This window comes from Lissotriton helveticus, chromosome 7 (assembly GCF_964261635.1).
Source record: "Lissotriton helveticus chromosome 7, aLisHel1.1, whole genome shotgun sequence".
Classification (NCBI taxonomy): domain Eukaryota; kingdom Metazoa; phylum Chordata; class Amphibia; order Caudata; family Salamandridae; genus Lissotriton; species Lissotriton helveticus.
This window is the reverse complement of record NC_136068.1, coordinates 479249278-479275886: the sequence shown is the minus strand read 5'-3', so window position 1 is coordinate 479275886 and position 26609 is coordinate 479249278. Positions and strand designations below refer to the sequence as shown.

Genomic DNA, 26609 nt, shown 5'->3' with positions numbered 1-26609 from the left:
AACATATGATATACCCATTAGTGCATTCTCTCCGACAAATAAGGTTTAGTTGACGTCTTGTTGTTGGTAATTCTTTTTTAATACTTTAGCTACACAGCGCCAGCCGACACATGTTTCGTCAAAGTATATTACACTCCGACTCTTCAGGGCTTCCTTCTATTATAGGCGGGTAGTGTATTTCCACTAGACCGGTGACACTTCCAACCTGGTTAGGGTATCTGTAGGTTACTCTATTGGTCGTGTAGATTGAAAATCTCTCCCACTGTAGAGCTGTTCCGGCGTAAATTATGTATCGGGCCGTAATAGACGATGAGGCAGAACCAGGGCTCTCTTTTCTGTTGCAGAATCTGCTCAGTGTTTAGAGCGCTGTCCTTTTTGTTCTTGTTTTATAGTGTTCCAGAATTCATTTGAAACGACCATTGTCCCTGCCGGTCTGCCCTGCCGTGAATTTGGCGTCTCTCGTAATGGTGGATGGTTTGCAGCTGCAAACCATCCACCATTACGAGAGACGCTGGATCGTCGTTTCGAATGAATTCTGGAAGACTATAAAACAAGAACAAAAAGGACAGCGCTCTAAGCACTGCCCGATACATAATTTACGCCGGAACAGCTCTACAGTGCGAGAGATTTTCAATCTACACAACCAATAGAGTAACCTACAGATACCCTAACCGGGTTGGAAGTATCATCGGTCTAGTGGAAATACACTACCCGCCTATAATAGAAGGAAGCCCTGAAGAGTCGGAGTGTAATATACTTTGACGAAACACGTGTCGGCTGGCGCTGTGTAGCTCAAGTATTAAAAAAAGAATTACCAACAACAAGACGTCACCTATACCTTATTTGTTGGAGAGAATGCACTAATGGATATATCATATGTTTGAATTAACTGTGTGTGCACAGGATGTGTGCATAATTGTAGATGTTGTGAGAACAATATCCCTAGAGGGGTTGTGAGGGTCACCCCTTTCCTGTAGCACCACAAACAGAAAAGTCAGAATAAAGACAGGCATCAGATATATAGCGGAGCACAATTAGTCCCTAAAACTAAGAACCCTGCACGTTGTTATTATAGGGTAGATTAGTTATTGTGAGTGATGGTGCAGCTCAGACAGTGGGCCCGATTCACAAAGGTAAACTGAGACAAAAGTCTAACTTTATGACTTTCAGTGTTCACAATGGGCATTTATGAATAGTAAAGTAAGACTTTTGTCTCAATTAAAAGTAAGTTTTGGACTTAAGCTTAAATGAGAGCAAAGGTTTGGTCTCAGTTAAACTTAAGACCAAAACTTATGTTTAACTGAGACAAAAGGCTAACTTTACTACTCGTAAATCCCCTTTGTGAATACCGAAAGTTTTGAAGTTAGACTTCCGTCTCAGTTTACCTTTGTGAATCGGGCCTAGGGATTGTCTATTTTCTATGCCCTGATCCATGTTTTGAACTCCTACATAGAGGCTGGCCAGCATACTTGAAAACTGGACAATTTGTAGCTTTAAATGGCTATGGCCCTGGGGATAGTCTCAGCACGTGTCAGGCTTAGATCCCTTGTAACTGACCCTTCCCCTGCACTGCAAGGATTTGCAAGCCAAGCCATACTTGTTACTAACACTGCCCAGGCTGTACTAGGGTATGATTGGTAGTATGCTGTTGGAGTTTCTATCAGCCCTGTATGCATCTGGCTCTGATTTCATTCTGACCACTGCTGGTTGATCATCTGCCTTGTGTTCTGTATCTAGCTCTTCTTGTACGTGAGTAAATGAAGTGTGTATTAAGATAGTATGTATCTTGTGAAAGCAAGATATCACATTCACTAATTTTCCTTTTTCTTCTTTTTTGTCCTCACAGAAATATTGCCTGGTTGCACACAGGTACAGTACAGTATTCTTCTATATTGTCCATTCTAGATTGAACTGTCTGACTACTAATTGCCAATGCTTGTGCACTGATGGAGGTCACACACTTAAAGATATGAATTACTGAGGTTCACCCAGAATGTTGAGATTTAACTGAAGTTTATAAGCGGGGATAGAGCCTCTGGACGTTCACCCCCATTGAGGATAGGAATTGATGGGTTGAATCAGACTTTTCTTTAGACCCTGAACAAACTAATGATCAGTGGATAGCATCGTTGGTCACAACCATTGTTTGTCATTAGTGTTCCAGAGCATTGAGTACTGTCCTGTGGTTAATTAACGAATACTCAATTTTTACATGTGACTTTTCAATGGTCGCTTGGTTGAGTCTTGGCTTACTTTCATAGAAGTTATGGGTTTGTAGGTAAACTATCAGACGGTCATGTACACAAGAGATCGCTGCCCATTTGGTGCTATTTCTTCAATAAAGAAAAAGGGCCTTATATATGGTATGGCAGCTAGCCTGGCAGATCAGTGCAGAGATGTCCTCCTCTGACCAGGCGGAGGTCTGCCCGCCATACTTGATCTCCAGCAGGAGGGTGGAGATGGCTGTGCCTTTATCATGTTAAACTATTTAATGCAGAAAGGTTTCTTGTTTTACAAATACAAACGCCTGAAGCAGGGGGTTATTAAAACAATACACAATGGCTCTGACATGCTGGGAGTTTTCTCCGAGCGCTTGGGGGGATTATTTCTTCGCTTTTCTTTTTGAGACTGCCAGGCTTTCCCTGGCAGTCTCCAACAGGAAGCATGCACCTCTGAATGTCTGCCTTAAATAGGGCAGATGATCTGAAGTATATTAACTTTTGAACCAATGTTAGATGTACTGTCGGTATAAGGTTTAGGCTGTTAAATCAGATACAGGTTCTGTTGTCAGAAAATTAGTGGCGGAACTACAGATTTGGTGGACAGGACATCCACCACTTTATTGGCAGATGTTCTGCATCCAGTTTGTTGTGCTTAACGAGTGGGACGCAGTTTGTTGAAACGTATATTCTACATTAATATATTCGAGTTTTGATACCGAACTATTTAACCTGTTTTATTTATGTGTTTCCCCCTAGGATTCCAGGGACGCGCAGTCTGCCGTTTTAATTTCACTTAGTGAAGGGTTACTAGCAAAGCCAGGGTGCATTTAGCTCAATGAAAGGACTGAAACACTTTGGGGCATATTATCAAGGGGGTTTATCTCCGCTTTTTTGGCTTTAAAAGCCAAGAAAGCGGAGATAAAATTATCTTCCTATTACCTAGCTGTCGCTAACACCAGTTAGCGACAGCTAGTAGGAGATAGCGACCATCTTGGGCCCCACTTTGCATGTCAGAGAAATTTATCACTAATGACATGCAAAGTGGGCGTGCCAAGATGTTAGCGACTGGAAACAGTCGCTAACATCGCTATCCCCTATTACCAACTTTTGGAGATATTCGCGCTAAGCGCGAATATCTCCAAAAGCTAACACCTGCCCTGAGCAGTTCTTAGCCATGTTATCCAATGGGAGGTGGATAACATGGCTAAGAGCATTAGCTCGGTAATGCCTGAATATCGCAGACTTTTCAGCGATATTCATGCATTGCGGCCGATTTTTATTGCATTTGCGATAAACCTTGGTAATCCCAAGGTTTATCTGCGATAAAAATCGCCGCAGGTCGGCGATACATTTTTGTCTCTAACCAAGCAATAGCGATAATTATCGCTATTGCTTGGTAATATGCCCCTTTGACCTTAGCAGGTTAACGAGGAAGGGTATTATCTATTTCTCACCCACTCCTCAGTTGTTTTTAACGTTGCACAAGATAGGATAGCAAGCGCATACTAATAAAACAGTTTTTGTTTTTTTACCTATCATTGCAATTTTAGCCTTTCAACGTGAGCCCCCTCCCCCCTTTCCTTGTGAGACCCCCTTTCCTTTCATAAACAAATGATTCCAAGAGCTCGGAAAAAACGGTCATGCACCTTTGTTGGTTGGTGCTGATGAAGGAGCAACCGCTAAGATACAGTATGCCACCTAGTGTGGTTGAGGAGTTGCAAAAAAAAAAAATATATATATATAAATATAAAAATATATAATATATATATATATAACTAACAAAAACAGCTGTAAGAATCTGTATGATCTAGACACCCTAAAGATCTGAAGCACCCATGGTGACCCTCACTTAATCAGAGCCTAACCATTTTTTTAAATGACCATAGTATATTGGGTGACTGAACTGTTGTGGGCTCTATAATTTGGCCTCTCCTCCCTCTGTGCAGTTAGTTTCTCATGTTCTGCATCTGCCAAACTCTAAGATGCGCTGACAAATAAAGAAAAACACAAATCTAAATTACTGTTCACCGACATATGAGGAGATATAAGACCAAACACGTTCCTGTTCCCGCAAGCGTCATAATCAACACCCCACGGACCCATGACCTTCTGGTCAGCCTAATTAGATATTCATTCATTGGGCCCTAATACAAGTTGGTGGGGCGGTGATCTTGAATCCCCACCAATCTCCAGATCAACAGAGATACTTGGAAGCCTATTATGCTTCTGAGTAGGTGTGTTGAAAAGGGGGGGGGGGGGGGTCAGAAAAACCAAAGTTAGGGAGGTCATTTCTGAGACTGGTATACAAGTTCTAAGAATGGTTCACTTCCTGCTAGGGACAATACATTGCAATGTTAGTCAATACGCTTATGGGCCAATGATGCTGCAAGGGTTGCTGGGTACTGTGGCGAAGATGAGATTGAAAGGTACCAGAATCATTACATGGCATGGCACTTGCATTTATGTCTAACTGAGAAGGGTAAACATGTTAAGGGCCATGGGCATTAAACAATAAGGTGGAAAAACATCTATTAGCCTAATGTTATTGATCATAAGGCAAAAACGGTGTCATGTAATACCGCTGGGTTTGTAAGGAATGTTTTTTTAGTATTATCAAATTTGTGGGTCTCTGTTTTTGTCTTTAGCAGAAGACCTGCTGTGTGGCCTTGTTGGTGATGCCTACATTTGATAGCTTTTCACATGGCTTCTGACGTTCTCTAGAGACAGTCTCAAATGTGGTTTGGAAGTTGCAGAATGCAACAGTGCAAAATTAGAATATGCACACGTGAGGCCTGGTGGTACATCTGTGAGCATTTGGCAACATTCTTTTCTATGTTTTTTTCTAGACTCAGTCAGTCAGTCAGAAATCTTTATTCGGCTGTATACCAGCCATAAAAGAATGCATCATAAAACGGAAAAAAACATTTCTGATTAAAAATACAAAGATATTAATAAAATACAAACATCAAGTGAAAATTCCATATGTAGTAAGGAACAATTTACAAATGTCCAGATGTCAAAAAACAAGTAAATGCTACAAAATAACCATGACAGTGTTTGGGCTAAAGATGGCAATTATCAGCAACAGTTTCAGTTCACATCATTAAGAACTGTGGGAGTTGATCCCATGCTATGGGATCTTAGGTCTTAAACACGAATTATAGTAACATATATGGAGGTCATTTTCTAACAATGTTCCTGAGCCGAACTGCAGAAGAAATAAATTTATAAACCATTAGGCAAATAAATTAATCTTTTAAAAGCTGAAGATAGTACAAAGAGGCATGACATTTTCTTATATTTAGGAATTTTAAGAGTGGTTTTAAAAAAGCACGTCTTGGATTAATATAAAGTTTGCAGAAGAACATGAAATGCTGCGTACTCTGGGCCGATTCAGAGTCGCATGGGCATGGGTCCAATTAGGCGTCAGAATATACGTTACGAGGGTATAAGATCAGAAGATGAGAGATGCCCAGCCTGAACCTAATAAGATAGTACAGTTTAGTGTGACTAAAATTAAAAAGAGAGATAAGGCTCGGTGATTGGGGAACAAACTAGGAGTGAGTGGTCAACAACCTTCTTGTTTGTCATCTCCCGAGAACCTCGTGTCGAAAAGGAGTGAGCTAGAAATTGTCTTTTCAACTGAGCCCTTGATATTTTGGCAATATTTCTGGGATTGTCAAAACAATCTGACAATCCCAAAGTCTCCAATTGCGCTTTAACATAAGAAATCCAGGGGATTTTATTCACCCACTCCAATTTTAAGCAATCTGTATTAACAGCGCAGTTCAGGCTTGCTTCTTCCTGTACCCATATGTTGACCCACAGTAATAGAGGGGCCAATTGTATACGGAAGGACAAGGGGATCATGCCAAGTTCACTATGACAAATAGTGGCAGCAGTGCTCTTTGCGATAGATAACAGACGTTTCAGAAACATATTCTCAGCTTTCTGTAGGCCTGCAATATTGACGGGGTCTGGTTATTGAGGGCCACATCAGGTACCGCTCCGCAGTAATTCTGGCATTGAAGCACACCGAGGAGGCTCTCGGCCTTCCTGGTGGGGCCCGATGATGAAGCACGTCACCAACTAGGTAGGTGAGTGAGGGCTTTCTAATGAATCAAGTGTTGTTCTCCATGCTTGTTCTTCTCCTAAGATGGCACACTCTTTTTTTTGTTTTGATTATTTGAATTGGGAGTGGTCCTTAGATTCCCATTCTCTCTTGTTGCTGATTGGCCTGCAATATTACAAAAAAAAACAGACTCCAGAGCCATACAAAGTAACAGCACACATTTGGGCTTTATACATTTAAATTATTGTTTTGATGGGACGGGAGCCTAGTTTTTTGATGAATCTGAAAATGGCCTCCAGATTTTGATTAAAGCCCCTGATCCTTGCCTCTACTAAGTGAAGCCATGTGCTTTTAGAATCGAAGAGAATACCTAAATGGGAAAAGGTGGGCACATAAAGCAATTTCTCATTATTTATAAAACACGTCTTTAAAATTGTGGGAGATTTACCCACCACCATAAAATGGGATATCGCTACGTTAGGCTTCAGGCCAAGGTCATTCATAAAATTATTAAAACTAGTTAAAAGCCTTTGCAGCCCCACCCCAGTTCTAGACATTAAAACACAATCATCTGCATATAATAATGCCGGTAACAACCTACGGCCTATCTGGGGAGCATCCACATTTCCATTTTTAATGTGGCTTTCTAAAACATTTATATACCGACAAAATAAAAGTGGGGCAAGAACACAACCCTGGCATACCCCGCTGTTCATGTCAATTGGAGCGCCTGCTCCATAGCGAACTCCCCCCGTGACATCCCTTTGCATAGCAGCTACAAAAATGCACAATGGTCAGTTCGATGCCCATTTCTAACAACTTCTCCCAGAGCTTCCCTCTCTGCACCCAGTCGAAGGCTGACGTCAAGTCCATGAACTCTAAATAAACGGATCCAGGCTTGGCTAAGGTGTATCTGCCTATGACCAGGTGCAGGTTGAGGCAACAGTGGTCCCTTACAAATAATAATGCGTAATCAATAAATATAGACAAAGTCGTTGCTATATTTGAAAGCGACATGCCCAGCCGGGCAGAGGTCTTGATATTTACTTTTCAGTCAATGTAAAACATGAATAACACACAATATACAAGACAGGGCACAAGCCTGTACCCAGTCAATCACACAAGAAATATCAGGAAAGGGAACAATTAAATGGAACAAACAAAAGGGCTTAGGTAAGAGCTTAACGTCCTGTAAACTTGTTAATCGCACAGTTTTGATTATAAAACAGAACAATATTAACACCTTCACACTTTTAAAGGGCAAATAAATCATTCCATGTGTGTAAGGTGCTCATAGTTGTCGACGGCGTTTCGATCCGTTTAACACATTCTACGGATCCCATCAGGACATTTAATGTATGCCTATTAGTAAAGCAGCCTCATTTGCCAAGGTTTGGTCAGTCAAAGAACATCAGGCGGACCACAATCGGGAATTATAGGGACGTTCAAGATAATCCGGTACGATAACTGGTAGTAAGGATGCAGTACTGCTCAATCGCGGGTATTGCATCCTTACTACCGGTTATCGTACCGGACTATCTTGAACGTCCCTATATTCCCGATTGTGGTCCGCCTGACGTTCTTTGACTGACCAAACCTTGGCAAAAGAGGCTGCTTTACTATTAGGTATACATTAAATGTCCTGATGAGATCCGTAGAATGTGTTTAACGGATCGAAATGCCGTCGACAACTATGAGCACCTTACACACATGGAATGATTTATTTGCCCTTTAAAAGTGTGAAGGTGTCAATATTGTTCTGTTTTATCATCAAAACTGTGCGATTAACAAGTTTACAGAACGTTAAGCTCTTGCCTAAGCCCTTTTGCTTGTTTCATTTAATTGTTCCCTGTCCTGATATTTCTTGTGTGATTGACTGGGTACAGGCTTGTGCCCTGTCTTGTATATTGTGTGTTATTCATGTTTTACATTGACTGAAAAGTAAATATCAAGACCTCTGCCCGGCTGGGCATGTCGCTTTCAAATATAGCAACGACTTTGTCTATATTTATTGATTAAGCATTATTATTTGGTAAGGGACCACTGTTGCCTTAATAATATTGACTCCCAAGGTCCCTTGCCGACTTCTTTGGGTTCCCTTGTTGTTTTAAGAAAAAACAGGTTTAGGTTGAGGCATTGCTCTACCGTGCCCAAGCCTCTCCTGAAGCCGTATTGAATGTCCGAAAATTTCCGTTGTCCGGCACCCAGGCCTGCAGCCTTTCTAAAATTACTCTACCCATGATCTTACAAGTGGAGTCAATTAAAGATATCGGCCGATAACATTTGGGGTCCACCCTGTCACCTTTTTTGAAGATAGGGACAATTGTCAGGGATCTCCAGAAGTTAGGGTGTCCCAGAGCTACATAGAAACTTAAGATGTTTGTTAGCAGCGGGAGCCACAGGGGAATATTAGTTAAAAATAGATCCGCATGGATACCATCCGGGCTAGAGGCCTCATTCCTCACAGTCTGACTTAGGGCCCTGTCCACCTCATCTAATGTTGGGGGTGCCTGGGTTGATGCCACATATTTGATATTATTGTTAAAATCAGGATCATTACCAATTTTCTAAAGTCCTGAGAAGTGTTCGACCCATGTCTCAGGCATGATTCCCACGTCAATTTTGCCACTGTTGGTGCCATTGAAATAATCCTGGTTAACAGTTTGCCAGAAAAGTTTGGAATCTCTACTCTGGCAGTCTACTTGGAGTTGTTCCCAAGCTTTGTGTCTAATTTCTAGCTTCTGTTTTTCTAACACCTGTTTATATTCAAGGCGTGACTGCCTTATCTCGGATATGTTTCGGGGTTTTATTTTCAATGTCTTTATTAATATAATATGGAAAAATGTGCAGTCACTATTGACCCACCTTTTGTGGCCTAGACTTAGTTTTCCTAGTTAATGCGACATTTATAGTCTCTGTTATTGCCACGAACGATCTTACCATGACTAAGGGATTTATATTATCTTCCCAACAGTCTAGTACTTGAGTCAAATTAGTTGTTATAATTTGATGTAAAAGCAGGTCAGGGTTTATAGTAGACCACTTCTGTAATAACCCCTTATTCCTGACATAGGTTAGTGGGCCTGATCTAGCGGATGCAATTCAATTGGGAGATTGGGTCACCAACTCCAATGATAAAGGGTAGTGATCACTGTAACAAAGTTCATGAATGGTAAAATCAAGGAGTGAGGTTTAAAATACTCGGAAAAGGCAATAAAATCACTTAAAGTGCCTTGGCCTCTCCCAATATATTTTACTAGGTCAATGCCTGCTGAATTTATAAGATCTACAGTAAGGTAAAGAGAGAATTTTGATATTAGTGCGTTAAAAATGTTCCCACAGGAATTGTGATTAAAATGACAACTGCTGTCTCAGACCCCAGCTACTAGGTGACACGCTGCCTGTTTTGAAAGGGGACATAATTTGCAATTGAAATCGCTTCCCCAAAGCACTATAAAATCCATATTTATCTCTTCTATGTGGCTAGACAGTGCATTTTCCAATTCTTGGGCAATACTTATGCTTGTAGCATTAAAATTATTGTGATAGAAATTTACAAGAACCAGTGTCAAATCTTTCCTAAGGGAGATATTAATTATCTGAAAATGCGGTGAGTCAGTCTTAATCTTTCCTAATCTGGCATGCAAAGTCATTGAAACCAGGGTCAATAATCCTCTTTTTGCGTGACCACCTAAGGAAACAGTAGCTGGTGTGTGAATGGAAAAAAAAACATTTATGTGTACAATATCTCGCGTCCATGTTTCCTGTAGGCATACTATACTATATTTTTAATAATGGCCACCCATTCTTTAATTTCGAGTTTATGCAACAAGCCAGCAATGTTCCAAAAAAGACTTCCGTAAGTGGCCATATTATTGTGACAAATGGGCCCCTCAGCCACAGATGGCAAAAGTGGACATTGGCCCTCTTTGGGCACCTTATCAATTGATGCCACGGGAAGCTCCAGCTCTCCACACAATATTGCATTAAGGGGAGATAAAATACTCTCTAATGGTACGTGGGGGATAGTACTAGCTAGGATGAACATAGTGGAAGAAGTAAAGTTGTCCACTCCACGAGCATGGACATAAGATAGCTCACCTTGTGATTTGTCATTAGGAAGTGTAGAAAAGTTCCCTACATAATAAAGGAAATGAACACTGCATATCACAGTCTTTGAAGAGGGTATGTGGACCAACGTGGGCACCTTGATATTAGGCAATGTCTGGGGTGAGCTACACTTAGCTCCAGACAAATTTAAGGCCGATGAGTACAGTCAGTCCACATAATCTAAAGGAGAAAAGCGATTAAAAGTTGGGATGACAAAAGCAGGAGATGAATATTCAAACCCAGGACCTCTATTTGCTAGCAGTTAATAAAAGTATCCCAGTAATACTGCTATCCATGAGCCAGTGCACTAGGGACCTGTCCCTACAGTTGACAACAATACAATCGCCTGTTTCTGTCTTTGGCTGTGCGCCCACCCAAGAGACCCGTTCAACATTATTTATACTGTGATACAATTCATTACTATGTGACCAGTCCGTGACTTTTGCCAACCAGTGAACAGTTTTATTTTTGAGCTGCTTCCAGTCCTCTTCCTTATTAGTTGGCAAGGATGGAAGATTTTTGAGAACGATGACATACGGGGTAACATCGGGTGGGAAAAGGAGTGTTCTTTTAACGTCCTTTTGATTGCCACCTATGCATGCATTGGGTTGTCTATCTGCGTGGTTAAACCCTCCAGACTCCCTTTGCCTGGGAGCTATAGCTGTCCGACCATTACCCAAAATTTTAACTTCAGCTGTTTGTGGCATAGCGAGTTGCAATACAGTCTGAGGGGTATTGATGGAACAGTCTGTAACTGGTGGTGCCATGTAGGAAGACATTACTTTGGGTATGTCCTGATTTAGGTTAGTGGTAGAGTTCATAGCAGTACCTGGACCAGAGGTCAGCTTCGACAGGCTGGAGCCAATTAATATTTTTAAAGATGTATTGATGCTGTTCAGCACTCCCAAAAATGGTTAAAGGAGTGACTTCATGTGTACCTCCAGCGCACTGGTGAGCTGTATAAGTGGCTCAGGCTCTCCCGTGGGCCCGATGTTGTCAGAGCCCAGGACAGTGTCTAGAACCAGAGCCCTTAATGCTCTCCTTGTGAGGGGTACTTGAGTTTTCTTTTGTGTGGCTGGGGGCAGTGCATCTTTCTTGGCCTTGCTACATGCCTTAGGTTTTTAGGTCTTGCCTACGCAGCGCTCATGCACTGGATAGGAGGGGACCTTTTGGAATCAATCAGCATTTTGGCTAAAACCGCGCACGTTTTGCATTGCTTTCTATTGCAACACGTGCATGTTTGGCGTTTCCCTTGTGGGAGCGAGCATCGGCGCCATCTGGTTGTAATTATCTTGAAAACAGATGGTGGCCCTGCTCGCTCCCGCAAGGGAAACGCTGTGTGTGTCTGATCCACCCCTACCCGTCTTCTCCGTACACACCTTGATCCTTGTATTTGTAACAGGATAGGAGCGGGAGGGCTCATCCGGGATGCAGGCCGTGTCAGTTGCCTTTGCGTTCTGTCTTTTTGTCCACCACAGAATAAATGAGAGCCGGGTGTGTCCTTAAAGAGGCCATCTATTGTGGCAATAAAATAGCTGTCTCCCCCCAGTCCTTCGTCACTCACAATCACAAACAGGAGGCACCCTAGGATATTACCTTGTTTGATGTCTGCCTGCTGGGGTCTTAAGATGTATTGTGGCATCACTCACCGGAAGGCCCTTACGGGCCTCACCTGTCCTGTGCATCGTCTATGGATGCAAGGGGATAATTTTTAGAAGCCTGTGTTAGAATGCTTAACACAAGAGTACTCCCACAAAACATGCACATGAGTGCTAACCCCGCATACTCACCCCTATGCAGAAGACTGCTCGCCTCGATATTGCAGACTTGAAAATCTTACCGTTGTTCGTTTGTCTTTTTTTCTAAAAATGTTTTCTTTTTATTATGAATTTTTTAGTCCATCCTGTCTTTCGCACGCACGATTTAGTGTGTTTTCCGATGCGCTCTTCACTACTTCCGTTAAATCAATCACGTAAAACATATTGATGAATATTTGTGAATCACTAGTAAGCGTGCCCACCAAGTGTACAATTACAATATAAGGCATACCTGCTCCTTTGAGACATCTTTCAGTTATTTATTGACAAGTGAAATTTAGTGCGCACGGGCGCTTTGGACTAACACATATTTTGTGCATTCAAAAATTCTAGCTTTTGTTATTTTACCTAAGTTTGACGTACACTTGGTAAAAAGTTCTTGAACCTTGTATGCATGCATTCTTATTGCTTTTTTGCACATGTGAAATACATCCCGTTCACTTCCTGTGTGTGGCCTTGATGCAGGTGTGTGAATTAAGCGACTTGCAGGAAATATTTCAGTAGTTAAAGCTTTCCAAGTGCACAAGACCTCTGTGATGCTGCGGGTCGGAAGTAGGGCGCATGAACTCAGATATTTTTATGGTTAATACTCTTCTGGACGCGCACAGCAGTGCGTTCCACCACTGTACTAACAAGCATCGGCATAGCCAATAGGTCTCGCCTTTGGGACCTTATAAGCAGGGCCGGACTGGCCATGGCGGGCACCGGGTATTTACCCGGTGGGCCGCCATGGTGGGGGCTGGTTTTGGACCCCTGCAGGCCATTTCTGTGACCGGGGTTGGCAATATCGCCCCCTGTAACAAAAAACGACCGTAACCGGCCCTAACAAACAGCTCTGCCGCTCCCCCTAAGGGGTTACAGGGTTACAGGGAAAGTGGTCCCAGTATGTACACTACAGAGAACACAAAGAATCCTTTGTATTATTACAGACGAAAACAATTACACATTGAATTTGTGAGAGATGTTATTTATTCACATCCTCATCAAAGCACATATATGCAAAATCTGTTCATTGGGTATAAACAATGTGCCCGAAGAAAAAGGGGGGAGAAGTGGGGAAGGTAAGTGGTTTTGTGAGGATTAAGGTTGTGTAGATAGTTTCACGGGTTCAGTGTGGTCACAAAAAAAATATATGACATCACAGAGGCATATCATTTAGTCACATCAAAAACAATTGTTAACCGTGCCCATATGATAAAACACAGTAACAATAATCTGTTGTTCTTGGGTAGGTAAAAGTACAAAAGTCGACGTTTCGACCCCCGGATAGCGTAGGTTGAGTTCCACCTTACTATGGGGTCTTCCTTAGGACTAGGACGTGTGATAGGAGTTGAATGGGGCACCAGAAATCCACTCTAAATGAGGGGCTGAGTCAAGGGAAAAGAGGGGGGCCCTGAGGCTCCTAGTACCAGAGAGTGTGCTATCACCTGTCCAAAGGTATGCACAATACTCTTTGTGAGGGCATGAAATCGCTACTTAGCAGTTCGGTAAACTCGAGAAAGACAGACCCATGCCTGAATCGCAGGAAAAAACTGTCAACCCTCAGGAGCCGATCACAGAGAGTCCCCCTAAGGGGGGCTGGCCGATCAGTTTGTCAGGGCCGGTTTCGGTTCCCAATCCGGCCCTGCTTATAAGTGTTTAGTTATCCAGCACAATATCCTTGGTGCAATAACATCAACTGTTGCATGGCTAAACATTCATAAGGTCCCAAAGGCGAGACCTATTGGCTATGCCAATGCTTGTTTTGATGGAGTGGGACATAAAGTATCTAAAAAAAAAACCTTTTGTATATTGCTCGTATTGGCCACAGTCTTGCCTATGTTGAAGTAATTTGATGCTAGGGCCCCCACAACTTGATCAATACTTCCTGGGCTGTCACCATCGGCATTGTGCTCAAGCTCAGGATTTGTCTCAGGCAATGTACCACTTTGTTGTGCCCTTTGTGTAGCCCCCAGTCTCTCCTCCACGGACTCAATTTAGCTTGTTATCGCTTCCATTGCTGTGGTCAGGAAGCTAGTAATAGATGTGGTTAGAGGGCGATCCTTTGCACTGACCTTCTGGTGTAGAGCCAAGGGACCTGCACAGCCCAGCCTTGTCCAGTCGTAGACGGGCCTGGCTTTGTCCCGGGCTCGCCCACGCTCGTTCCCCCAGCGGAAGCCCACGGCCGCTTATGAGTTCCGCCTCCTGCGAACAATGCACGTTGGCGCCACCAGGTGCGAAGACTACTGGGCAATGTGGTCCCGGTCCTAATGCCACTAAAGCGATGGCGTGCAAGTAAAGTGCACCGTGCGCTGTGCAAACTGCTGCCAACAGATGAAAGAGACTCCCAACATGATGATGTGTGCTTAAGTTAGAAGAATTGAATAATCATGTATCTCATTATGATGCAGCAGGACAAACCATATGGCTGCATCTACCATCCCTCGAGTAGGGAGGAGCTTCTTGTAGTGGAACAATGGGAAGGCAGGAGAGCAATCTCAGAAGGCACACTTACCTCCAAGTGGTCTGTATGGCATATCTTCAGTCCAGACCATTGGACATTGGTCTTTATGACTTCTGAGGTTAGTTCTTCTTCGAGTCGACACTTCACATCAGTTAGTTGTAGTTCAACTATGGTCTCTGATGTTTGAGGGACACGGCACCTCATTTTCCCAAAGCAAGAAATGGTTCAAAAGAGCCTTTAGAGTTGTTCCTAACACTGTGGAGATCAGTGACAGAGTCCCGGTCCCGACAGGCACTAACTCACAGCCCTCATGCAGAGCTCCTTCTGAAGTTGTAACTTTTAGTTATCTTATCTAAAGTCCAAAGTATGGCATACGCTGGTCCTGGTTGGTTCAAGCACCTATGCCCTCACCCAACCACAGTAATAAGTAGTTAGGCCTTAGTATTTTATTCTAATATTCTCTCTGTTACTTCCAAACTATGTTAACGCCATCTAAATTCCCATTATCCTATTGTATATGCTTTACTCCCTTATGTTCTGTATTTTCTAGTTCTCCAAAGTTACCGTTGGATGAGAATTGCCATGTAATAAAATACGCAAATAAATAAATACAATTGATTATTTTAATGCAATGATGGTGACACTTTCACAATGATCATACTTACATTCTAATGCATAGTAACTTTAAAAAAAAGAATTTGTACAAGTCAAGTATAGAAAATAAAATAGTTTGAAAAACGTTCTCTCCTTTTTAAAATCGTTTTATAGTTTTAAATTAGGTATTTTGACAAAATGGTATTCCTCAGTTGTATTTTATTGTTTCTATATTTGACTTCCAACTCATTCAAAACTGCACTACCTTTATAACTTTGAAAACATTTTAGAAACATAGAAGGGTCCTGATTTAGGGTTTGGAGGGCAGAGTAAAGGTAGACAGGGTGGTGGAGGACTTTGTGTCTTCCATACTGCCTTTATTCCACCTGCCAGATTTGGAGATGTTCACTGGCCCACGGACATCTCTATACATTGGCAGAAACTGTCTTAGTTGCAGTTTCTGTCAATGTAGGACAAGTTTGAATGGATCTGTCAAACATCACAGATGGCTTCAAACTGTTCCAAAGTTTTTTTTCAAAAACAAACTACCAAAACAGGGTTTGTTTTTATAAAATAAAAAAACTAACACCCCTCCCCCGCCCCAATCTCCGGCAAATCTCTCCCATGGTGGTAGTGGGGGGCATTTTTCTGATTTTTATTGTCCCTCACCACCAGGATATACCTGGCGATGATAGATAGTAAAAGAATGCCATCGAACCGTTCATTCTAAATATGGTGGATGGTCGGATGGCTTATCCCAACAGCTCCTACTCTTTCGGCCCGATGGGGGAACCTTTACATTGAAGGAGTACATTTTTCTCCCTCAGCATAAACCCGAAGGTCCACCCACCTCAAACCAGTCATGCAGACAAAGAGTTTGGTGAAGAGGGTACTCCCTTGTAATGGTGACAGAGTACCCTGTTCCCCAAACTCTAAATTGGTCCCCACGTTTCTTTTAATTTATACCATTTTATGCCAACTGATCACTACAATGATACTAGGAAACCTAATGTTTTTAAATGTATAAATCTTTAGTTTCTATTTACTTTATATGCATGCAATATTTTCTTGAAAATGTACAGATGTAACTAATAAACCCAAGCAGAATTCTATGCAAAAGAGTTTGAACATATATTCGGATTGGGAAGATATGACTTTTTGGGCGAAATTCATCTAGTCAGGTAAAATATGCCCCATGTTCATAGGAACATGCAAATGTCACTATCATAAACACGTGCTGCTTGGACTCGTTTTAAGATTCTCTTAGTTGAGGTGATTGGGAGAAAATGGCTGACAAGCAAAAAAAATTTAAAGCAGCATCCTAATAAAACAGTATCTGAATCTTTGCACTGATGAAGTATTTTCTTTTTTTGCAGGTTGAATAAAGTCCTGGGGGAATCACCCCCTCTTGGGCGCCTCGACATCCAGCTGCCAATTATTTCAGATGAGTTCAAGTTCCAGGTGTGGAGGAAGATGTACCGCTCTCTGATGCCAAGTTAGTATCTAAGAGCATACGGTTGGATGAAGGCGTTTTTGTCTGAGAATTAGAGAACAAAAGTGATTTTAGGGAGGCCACAGCAATTCATGTGCAAGCTACCAAGTACGAGGCCTGCTCCATAACTTGAGAAGGAAAGTCTAAAATCTCCCAGTCATAATCTTCTGCCAACAATTTATGTAAATTTCAAACTTTCTATAAAATCATAAAAATTCACAGCACACAAGTAAATCTGCAAATTGTAGATATCCATTCAAATGCTTCATCCTCTAAACAAACTCCTGTGCTAGTCCAAAGGTTGGACAAGTCCCTTAAGTACATTTTGCAGAAATGTGCAAAACACATAATTTTTTGTCCAGATGGAACTAATTATCCAGTGGGGAAATCCCCTTCTGTCACACCTGCATGAAACCTAGGGATGTTTCTTTCCCAGTGCCACCCTCGAATACACCTATCTAAAAATTGCTGGTTAAACCACAAATATATAGGTTCTGCCTCTAAAAAAACCGTATTACTGAGGAATATCTGCTGTGCTGGTGGTTTGCTACAATACTAAATTCAATCTGCTGGCATATGTTCTATGACAGCTGATTGACACACCCACTCTTTGGAGCAATTAACTTTATACCTATACTGGAAAACTATGCTTCTGGCCCTAAAGAATAATTATTTCTGATGTTCCCCTTTATAAAGGAGAACTACCGAAAGGCACAACCTGACATATGTCCCTTATGGGTATTTTTTCTCAATTGCTGTATCCAGTTCCAATTTTGACTTCAATTATTACCTGTCAAAGTTGAGTAAGAAGTTAAAAGCAATATCAAAAGACTTGGGTTTCAGACACAACTTTTTTTCAGTGTACAGCAGCTGGTCTGCAAAACAAAAACTAGTGCTGTTACAAGGACTTTTAGGGTCTGATGCATCATTGTATAGACTGCGTAAGGGGTGCAAATTGAGCACTGACATTTACTCCCTGCTCAACATTTTGCAATGTAACTGATGCACTAATCAGTTGCATCCCAAAATGTAGATTTGTTGAGGGTCCAAACCTCCTCGCTCATAAATAATAATGAGGCAATTCATATTTTGTGAGCCTTTTTGCATGGCTACGATCACAAGGGAGGAGGCCTGTGAGGGACAGCAGACCTCCGTCCCTGCGTTCTGATTCCCAACATATCAACATTTTTTAAAAGCAACCCATGGGGCTTATTTACAAGCCTCTTGCGCAGCTGGTGTCTCACTTTTAATATGGGAAAAAGTGACGTAAATAAGCCTCCATGTCTCTTAGAGGGGCAGGTGCTACTTAAAAAAATATAGTTGTGTTCAGACAACAGAGAGGCGAGCAAGTACTGGTTCCCTGGATGACCATCTGCTCTCCTGAAACCACCTATCACGATTCCCAAGAGCAAACCTTCCTCAAAGGGAGACCTTCTCCTTTTCAAATCAGTTACCACACTAACTTGGAGTCAGTAACAGATCAATGGTTTGAGAGTTCAATTGTGGCCACAAGCAATTGATACAATCCACTGTGCTGTTGTTAACCCCTTGGCCGCAGCGGTAATTCCGCCACGGCGCAGTGGGTAGGGGGGGCCACGCGGCGCCGCCATGCTCGTGACTGAACCACTCCGTCACGAGCCACAGGCGCGGTGTGCTTGTGACGGAGTGGTTCCATCATGGCCCCGCCCGCTCAATAGAATGCTCAGCGCAGGTGCGGAATTGATGCCGCGCAGGCGCGGCGGCTGGGCCGTGACGGAACCACTCCGTCATTAGCACAGCCCGTCCGTGGCTGGTGACGGATGGTTCCGTCACCAGCACGCAAAGGGTTAAAAAAATGTTGGCTGTTTAGAAAGACATTGAGAAGGCTTGGAGAGGGCAGGTAGTGTTCTTTGAACCTCTGCCTCCTCCCCCCACCAATGCCAGTGTCGTGATTCCCAAAGGCAAAGTTTTCAGTCAATTACTATCCCAGCTTGGCGGCTGGTAACTGTTCAATGGCTTGTAACTTCAATTGCAGTGACAAACCATTGATACACACCAGTCTGACTCATAAATAGGAGATGGAAATGCCTTTCACGCCCCTCATACTTGTGATTTGGAAATGGTCACAAAAGTTTTTTTACAAGTCAAAAAACATTTTGTGACTCGTAAAAGGGCCTATGCATTTTGCAAAATGGTATGTTGTGGTACATGCTCTTGATTTTGTGAATCAAAGCCTTTGCAGCTGCAAAAGTCCTTTATAAATCAGGCCTCTAGTTCTCTAGATGCAAATTTCAAGCTCAACATTTGCTGGTGGTTGTCTTGAGCACAGCCCAAAATGATTTTTATGCAGGGGGCATCTCATGTGCTTGGATTATGTAGTTGGATAATCAACTGTAGTCCACTAAAACCAGCACCAATTCAGTTCGATGCATGCAGAAAAAGTTCCAGTCGTGTATCAGTTTAGTGAGGTATCAGAGACTACGGGTGCTTGCGCAGGAAGTTATCTTTCTCGGGTATTGTAGTTGCCACTGGGTTCCCATAGTTTCCAAAATGGCTTCCAAGAGTACACTTGCCATTGCGAGTATAATGCTCACAAATATAATGAAAAAGAGATAAGACCTGTTTCACAAAAACAGGTGCAAGTTATAGCATGGACATTACGTGTGCGTATTTCCATAATTGATATCTGTTTAAACTATTCACAAAGGGGAAGATCTACAAGAAAGGGCTGCAGCGCTGCACCACATGCCCTTTGGGTGCGCCATGCTGCGGCACTATCAGAGCACAGGAATGTGACATATCTACAATGATATGTCGCATTCCTGTGCTCTCCCCTGCACTGGCGCACAAACAGCTGCCATGCGCTGGCGCAGGCACCCTTGCACTATGGTGCAAGGATGCCTGCGCCATGGGGAGATTGTTTTTGAGCAGGAAGGGGCACCTTCCTGCACAAAAACAATCCCTACAGGCATTTTCCTCTTTCAATGCATGCTGTAGAATGCAGCACGTATTGAAAGAGGAAAAAACAAGGAGAAATGAAAACATTTCTCCTTGTTGTCTCCTTGTTGTGCCTGGCTACCCCACCCCTAGGGTGGCGTAGCAAACTGGCGCATTTCCAGGTTTGTGATTTCTCGTAAATCTGGAAATACATCAGTGGACATGGGTGTTGCGTGGAAACACCCACAGCAACACCCATGTCCCGCCCGTAAGACGCAAAGTGTTACGTGAACAGGGGGGATATTTACAAGCACAGGTTAAGTCACGCAGGGTGACTTTACCTGGGCTTGTAAATATCTCTTAGAAGGCTGCGCCACCGGTGCGTCTGGCTGTGCTATCGGTGCGTCATGCAACGCGATGCACTGTCGGTGCATGGGGCTTGTAAATCTGCCCCTAATTTTTTTTTCAGATTCACAATGCTTAAGTTAATGAAATGTGATAAAAGCAGACTTTCCTATGTTGTTGAGCTGCTGTATGCGTGCACTTCATGATTTCTAGATGCGAAACTATACAATTTATTTTTTATGTTATTTTTTCCAATTTATAGCATATGTACTAAAAAGGTTCTCACTTCCTAAACCCCTCTTCTGAAAACCAGGCGCGTTAGACTTCTTTAGCATTTCATTACTGATAGAGCTACGTCCCTAACAACCCCACCCCTTAACCGCACCCCGCATCCTTGTAACAACAATAGCTACAAGTGTGAGCCTTTGCCTGCTACAGAAACTCTACTTATTTCAATATGTCTTTTCTTTTTCTCAGCACTGGAAAATTTGACCTTAGACCCCGAGACAGCGCAGCAGCACCTTGTGGTCTCAGAAGACGGGCGGTCTGTGGAGTGCACAGACCACAAGCAGCAAGTGTCAGATGAGCCATGTCGCTTTGATAAATCCAACTGCCTGGTGACCAAGGAGAGCTTTGATAGCGGTGAACACTACTGGGAGGTGGTGGTAGCTGATAAACCCCGCTGGAGCCTGGGAGTGATCTCGGAGACAGCCAACCGTAAAGGCAAGCTGCACGCCAGCCCCTCTAACGGTTTCTGGCTCATAGGGTTCAAGGACGGTAAGGTATATGAGGCCTACCTAGAGCAGAAGGAGCCACGACAGCTGCGGGTAGAAGAGAAGCCAGAGAAGATCGGCATCTATCTCAGCTTCAGTGATGGAGTGGTGGCCTTCTACAATGCTGACGATGAGGACAACCTACGCCCACTCTACACGTTTCATGAGAAGTTCTCCGGAAAGCTGTACCCATTCTTTGATGTTTGCTGGCATGACAAGGGCAAAAACACCCAGCCCCTGAAGATCTTCGTTCCAGCCTCGGATTAGTGAAGACCTCTTTTTTCTACTTTTTTTCTGCTCTCTCTTCCTTTCTTCTTATCTTCATCTTTGCTTTTTCTCAATTTAATTTCTTTCATGTTACCTATCTCTTTACTTCCTTCATCCACCTCTATGTTTTCTAGTCACTCTCTTTTCAGTCTCTGGCTTAGCCATGTTAAGATCTGCCTATAGGTACACAAATAAAAGTAATCTTAAAAATGGATGTTGTGGATGTGTTATTAATTTAGCATTGAGTCTGCACATTTTCCAGTCCGATGTGATATGTAGCATTTTGAGGGCGATTACTTCTTGTCTAACACTTTATAAGGATTTCTTTATGCCAATTTGTCATTCTGCCACTTTTGCCCCTGATGGATAATTCTAAAAGCTCCAGGCTCCAATAGCCATCTCATATTGCTCCTTTTGTCTTCTTCTCAGGAGAATCTCTGTTTATGGTGTCATTTTTCTGAGCCTATTTGAAGTTTTTCAATTAGCTTTCTATTTTTTTTCATGCTTTCAGTGGCATAAATTTAAATCTTCTAAAAGGGTACATTTTAGTAACCAATGTCTATTTTTTGTTTTGCTTTTTAGGTCTCGCATAGGCAGCGCAGCTGCCTCTACGAGGCATTAAGTAATTAGCAGTAGTAGTTAAACTCCACCTATTGTATTTCTCTTTGCCTCCCCACTTACCATTGGTGAAATCTGAAATTGGTCTTCTTAACGTGCTCTCTGGTTGGCTGGTGATCCATCACGTCATTTCCGTTCTCTGCTGTTTCTGGCAGAAGCAGCATCGATCAACTACTGTGAACTTACGCTGCAGGGCGGCATCTTTGCATGTAGGCACTACTTTGGTTTTTTTCCCATGGCTGTAAAGTTCCTATTTCTCCCAGGAATAACCACACGGGATACAGGTGTTGAGGGGCTAAAGTATTTATTCGTAATACACACTCTAAGGGGAGCGCCGGGCTAACGATGTGCTCCGGTCGCTTCTCTCTCGTTAATCCCAGCTGTTCGCGCATGCACAGTGCGCCCAATATGGCCGACACGCGCTACGTCACTACGTAGCGCGCGTACACTAGAGCGCGACTCTACATATCTCCCTTTTTTCCCATAACAAAGGAAACATACAGTCTTTGTCCATCCGAAAGTTATTTAGTCTCTCCTAGCTCAAAGTCTCTGAAACGGGCAGGCCTGACCACCATCCGACCTGCTCGTGTGCGTCTTACCGGAGTAGATGGCACTTCCCTGGGACTGTTCCCTGCTGGGCTGTAGGAAGGTGGCTACCAGACTATGGTTACCCCAGATTTTTTGCCTTGTGTTTAGCTGGTTTTTGACTTAGTTGGCCTGGTTCCCTGCTAATCAGGGCCCCAGGCTATCTGCTCTCTCTGTAAAATGGATTCCATGTACCCTAGGTACATACCACAATTGGAAATGGACTCCTTGTCAGCCCCTGTACCATGCACTATAGGTGCCCAGGGCATAGGTGCCACCAAGGCCTACCAGGGGCTGCAGCATATCTTTTGCCACCCCTGGCTGGTTCTTAAATTGACACAACTGGCTGATCACTCAGCTGGGGCAAGATGGTGTAATCACCTCTTGCTTAGATATAGTATACCTATATCTAAACCTATATCTGGACACATATAAACCTGTGAGCCACTCCTACGGAAGGCCTCATCAATCCTGGAGGCAGAGTGCGTGGTTTAATGTGAGATGGAGCTCTAGCATGAGCTGAGCCTGTCTGCAGCGGTCGGGAACAACTCCCTAAGCTGTTCCGGGATAATGCCATACCATATACTCGGAAGTGCATTATAATCCTCGCGGTTATATAGCAACTTTGGTTTGGCTTTATCAAAACATGTCGTGTAAGGTGTCATACGATTTGGAATACTATCCCCTCGCCAGTCCTGGCGACGGGGATAGCATTCCACCCCTCTAGAGGGAGAAGACATGTTACTTTACTGAAATGCGGTTAATTTTTAAAAGAGCCTCAGATCCACAAAATGGATGCTTCTGCCACAGACATTGGTCTGACCCCCTGCAGCTGACCGAAACTCAGCCAAGGAGGCCTGGACAAAGGATTTCCGGTCGCAGGGAGGTGTCACCCCCCCCCAGACAGGAGATAGTGGATTGTAGCAGGGAGGTTTGAAAGAAACCAGACATTGCTTGGGGCGCACAAGGCTGCCCCTTGCATAATCCGGCCAAACCGGTTCTGGGGCACACCAGCCCCCGACCCAGCGCGGCCTGGATCAAAGGAAAGGGGTGTACCCACCCCCTTCCTGGGTCCCACCCATAGGAGTGGACCTAGCAGGTAATCCAGCCCCCTAGATTGGTATAAGAATGGGAGCAGTGCCAAAGCACTTCAGATTATCCTGATGAAACATAAGAAACAAAACTCTGGACCCTTTGACATCCTACTCAACGTAGAAGACTGAAGAATCTCCCTTGTGGTCAAGGAGTGACCACCCTGTGCAAACAGGCACCATCCAGCCCTCGACGTCTGCTTTGTTGCAGTTCCCGCCAGGACTCGAGCGTCAGAGATCGACGAGATCAAGCTTGCCTGCCTTCTTACAGCCCGATCCACAGTCCCTGCAGAGCTGAGACCCTTGGAGGCGACCGGAAGCGTGGGGCACGCCATCTTGGAAAGACCACGAGACGCTGACCGTGCAGCCCACGAGTGACCCTCGAAGCTGTACACCGGGGTATGAGAAGCCCCAACCCTGAGCCACTCTTGCACCAAAGTTCACCCCTCTACACTCGATGAGTGCTGCGTGGGGCCCTTCTGCTTCTTTTGGCTCAATGTGTTGGCCCGGTCCCTTGCCAGCCGGCTTGTGGCCCCTGTGCCGACGAAACTTGAAATACGACTTGTGATTCTGGTTGCTCCAGATTTGCACCAGCTCCCCTGAAAAGGAGCCCCCACTCTGACCCTCCCCGTCCGAGTGAGAAGCAATCTTCCAGTTCCGCGTGGATTACTTTTGCCAAGTGTTGTTTGCTCCAATCTTGAAGCCGACAGCGCCGACGGCGAGAAACTATGTGGGACAGATTGTGACCTGCTCCTGGACGTCACAGATGCCCCAGAGCCCACGTGACAGCGGAGAGAAGCTCCTCGACAACCACCTGAGTGCGCCCGACACTGCCTGGTTCCGTCCTGGTTCCACCCTGGTCACTGCTGAGTGACCCAGACTCTGTCCCCTCTGCTTTCAGGTACTTTTCGACTTAGATCCACTCTTGGATCCCACCGGACACTTCTCCTTCACATCGCCTGCAGCCTCTTCAGCTTCAAGCACCAAGAACCTGCGTGACGAAACCCGACGCCACTTCGACCCTATGCACCCGCTTCCTGTGGGTGAGGTAACATTGCAACGCCAGTGTTCCCACACTGGTACACACCTCTAGGGCCTGTGTCTAAAGTTTTGTCTTTCTAGGTTCAGCGGAAGTGTCCTTAAACTCTATTTGTGTAACTTTCACGCACCATTGACTAACATTGGTGCATGCGTGCGCTTTCAGCGCTTTCAGCGCTGCACCCGAATCCCGCGGGCTTTTCCCGACTTCAGCATTGCTTGTCCCGACTGCTCCCAGCGATTCCCTAGGCCCTAGGCCTAACCACTGATCGATTGGTATCTCTTATACCATTTTTTTAGTATATGGTCTGAGTGGCCCCCCGCCCTCATCCATAACTGTGCAACTTTGTATGTTATACTGTGCTTTTGATTTAACGCTTGTGCCCCTTTATTCATAAAGAGTACTGGGGATTATTTTGAGTAATAAATACATATATTTTTATAATATATACTTGTGTGGTGTCCTTTCATTTGATATTACAGGACTGTGATTGGTAAAACAGCTCGCTTAACACGACCTCTTGAGTTAAGCCTTTAAGGCTGCTTAGTCTATGCTACCATTAAGATAGCTTGTCTACAAGGTTGACTTACAACCAGACACCATAAGGGGTTATTTGGACTGATACAAGGTGGTTCCAGAATTGGAAACATCATATATCAGGCCAACTTCTCACATTGGTGTGCAGCGGTGCGGATTTGAGCTTGCTGTTGTTTTTCCATTGCAATCTTTTTATCAAATTGAAAGATCACATCAAGTACCTTAGGTACATATAAATCAAAAGCTTAGCATATTTAAGTTCTACTGAACTTAGTAGTTGTAGGTTGAAGGGATTAGCACATCCTGACTACAACTCAGTAGCAAGGTACAGTAGGTAAACACTTAGTGTAGGTAGGTGCATCACTTACACCACACTAGAGTCATGTCTGGCACAGGTGAAGCTCCAAGCTCTCTGCCTGTGACAGTTGACCTGACCAAGGCAACTTCCAGCTATGACAAACTTAGCCACAAAGTCTTGATTGCCTTGTGCATTTCAAGGGGGCTAAAAAGGGGCAGAAGTCCCACCAGTCCTACCCTGATAGCCATTCTAGAACAGGATGACTTAGATAAGGCGAGTGCAGCTCCCTTAGACTCAGGAGATGGAGTGAACCCCCCTGTAACTGAGACCACTCCAGAGGAGGAAGATGTAGAGGAGGAAGAAGAGGAGGAGGACTCAGATGAAGAGGATCCTGAGAATGAGGACCAGAGGGGTAACCAGGTTGTAGTTGCCAGGCTTAACCAGGCCAACTTAGACCTACTTGGGAATAGAGAGGGCCAGCACCTCCCCAGATCCCATAATATCATTCTCCCAGGCAACAGAAGGGTGAGATCTCAATCAGGGGACTCTCATATTTCTAGTGCCTCAAGAGAATCTCAGAGAGGAATGACTTCCTCTCAGAAGATAGAGCATAGGGCCAGGATGAGGGCTGTCAAACTCCAGATAGAGAGGGAGGAGGTAGCCCTGGCTCAAGCTAGACTTGCTTTAGCAAGAGAACAGAAAATGTGTGGCTTAGATGCCACTGGTGGCAGCAATATTCCTAGAGAGAAACCCAGGTCCTATGATAGTAGAAACCTGACAAAGATTGTGCCCCCCTACAAGGAAGGGGATGACATCCACAAGTGGATAACTGCTCTTGAGAGAGCCTGCATGGTACAGCAGGTTCCTGAGGAACAGTGGGCTGCAATCTTATGGTACTCCTTTTCTGAGAAAGGGAGAGATAAGCTCCTCACTGTCAGACATGAGGATGCAAACAATTACAAAGTCCCGAAGAGTGTTCTGATAGATGGGTTTGGCTTAACCACTGAACAATACAGGTTAAGGTTCAGAGACACCCAGAAGACACAGACTCAGGACTGGACTGATTTTGTAGATTGTGCTACTGAGGCTCTGGAGGGGTGGCTACATGGCAGCAAAGTGCATGACTTCACAGGATTGTATAATTTGATTATGAGGGAACAGATCCTAAGTAATTGTCAGAACCAGCTCTTACACCAGCACCTGGTGGACTCGGATTTGGCCTCTCCCCAAGAATTGGGAAAGAGGGCAGATAAATGGGTCAGAACCAGGATTAGGCCTAAGAATCAGGACAGTAACCAGAAGAAGGAGTCTACCAAGCCTCAAGATAAGGGTGGGGATAAAAGTAAAAAAAAGACTTCCCCAGGGCCCCAAAACTCCAAGAATGGGGGTG

At 43.9% G+C, this 26609-nt stretch overlaps 1 protein-coding gene across 1 annotated transcript in view; it reads left to right on the top strand.

Moving 5' to 3' along the window:
• Positions 1–21263, top strand: part of TRIM72 (tripartite motif containing 72) — a 123402-nt gene extending 102139 nt beyond the window's left edge. Inside the window, exons 5-7 of the mRNA XM_078652454.1 lie at positions 1847–1869; positions 16635–16753; positions 20489–21263. Coding sequence (XP_078508580.1) covers positions 1847–1869; positions 16635–16753; positions 20489–21051 — 705 coding nt within the window. The 3' untranslated portion in view covers positions 21052–21263. The remainder of the gene's footprint in view (positions 1–1846; positions 1870–16634; positions 16754–20488) is intronic.
• The last annotated feature ends 5346 nt before the right edge of the window (positions 21264–26609 follow it).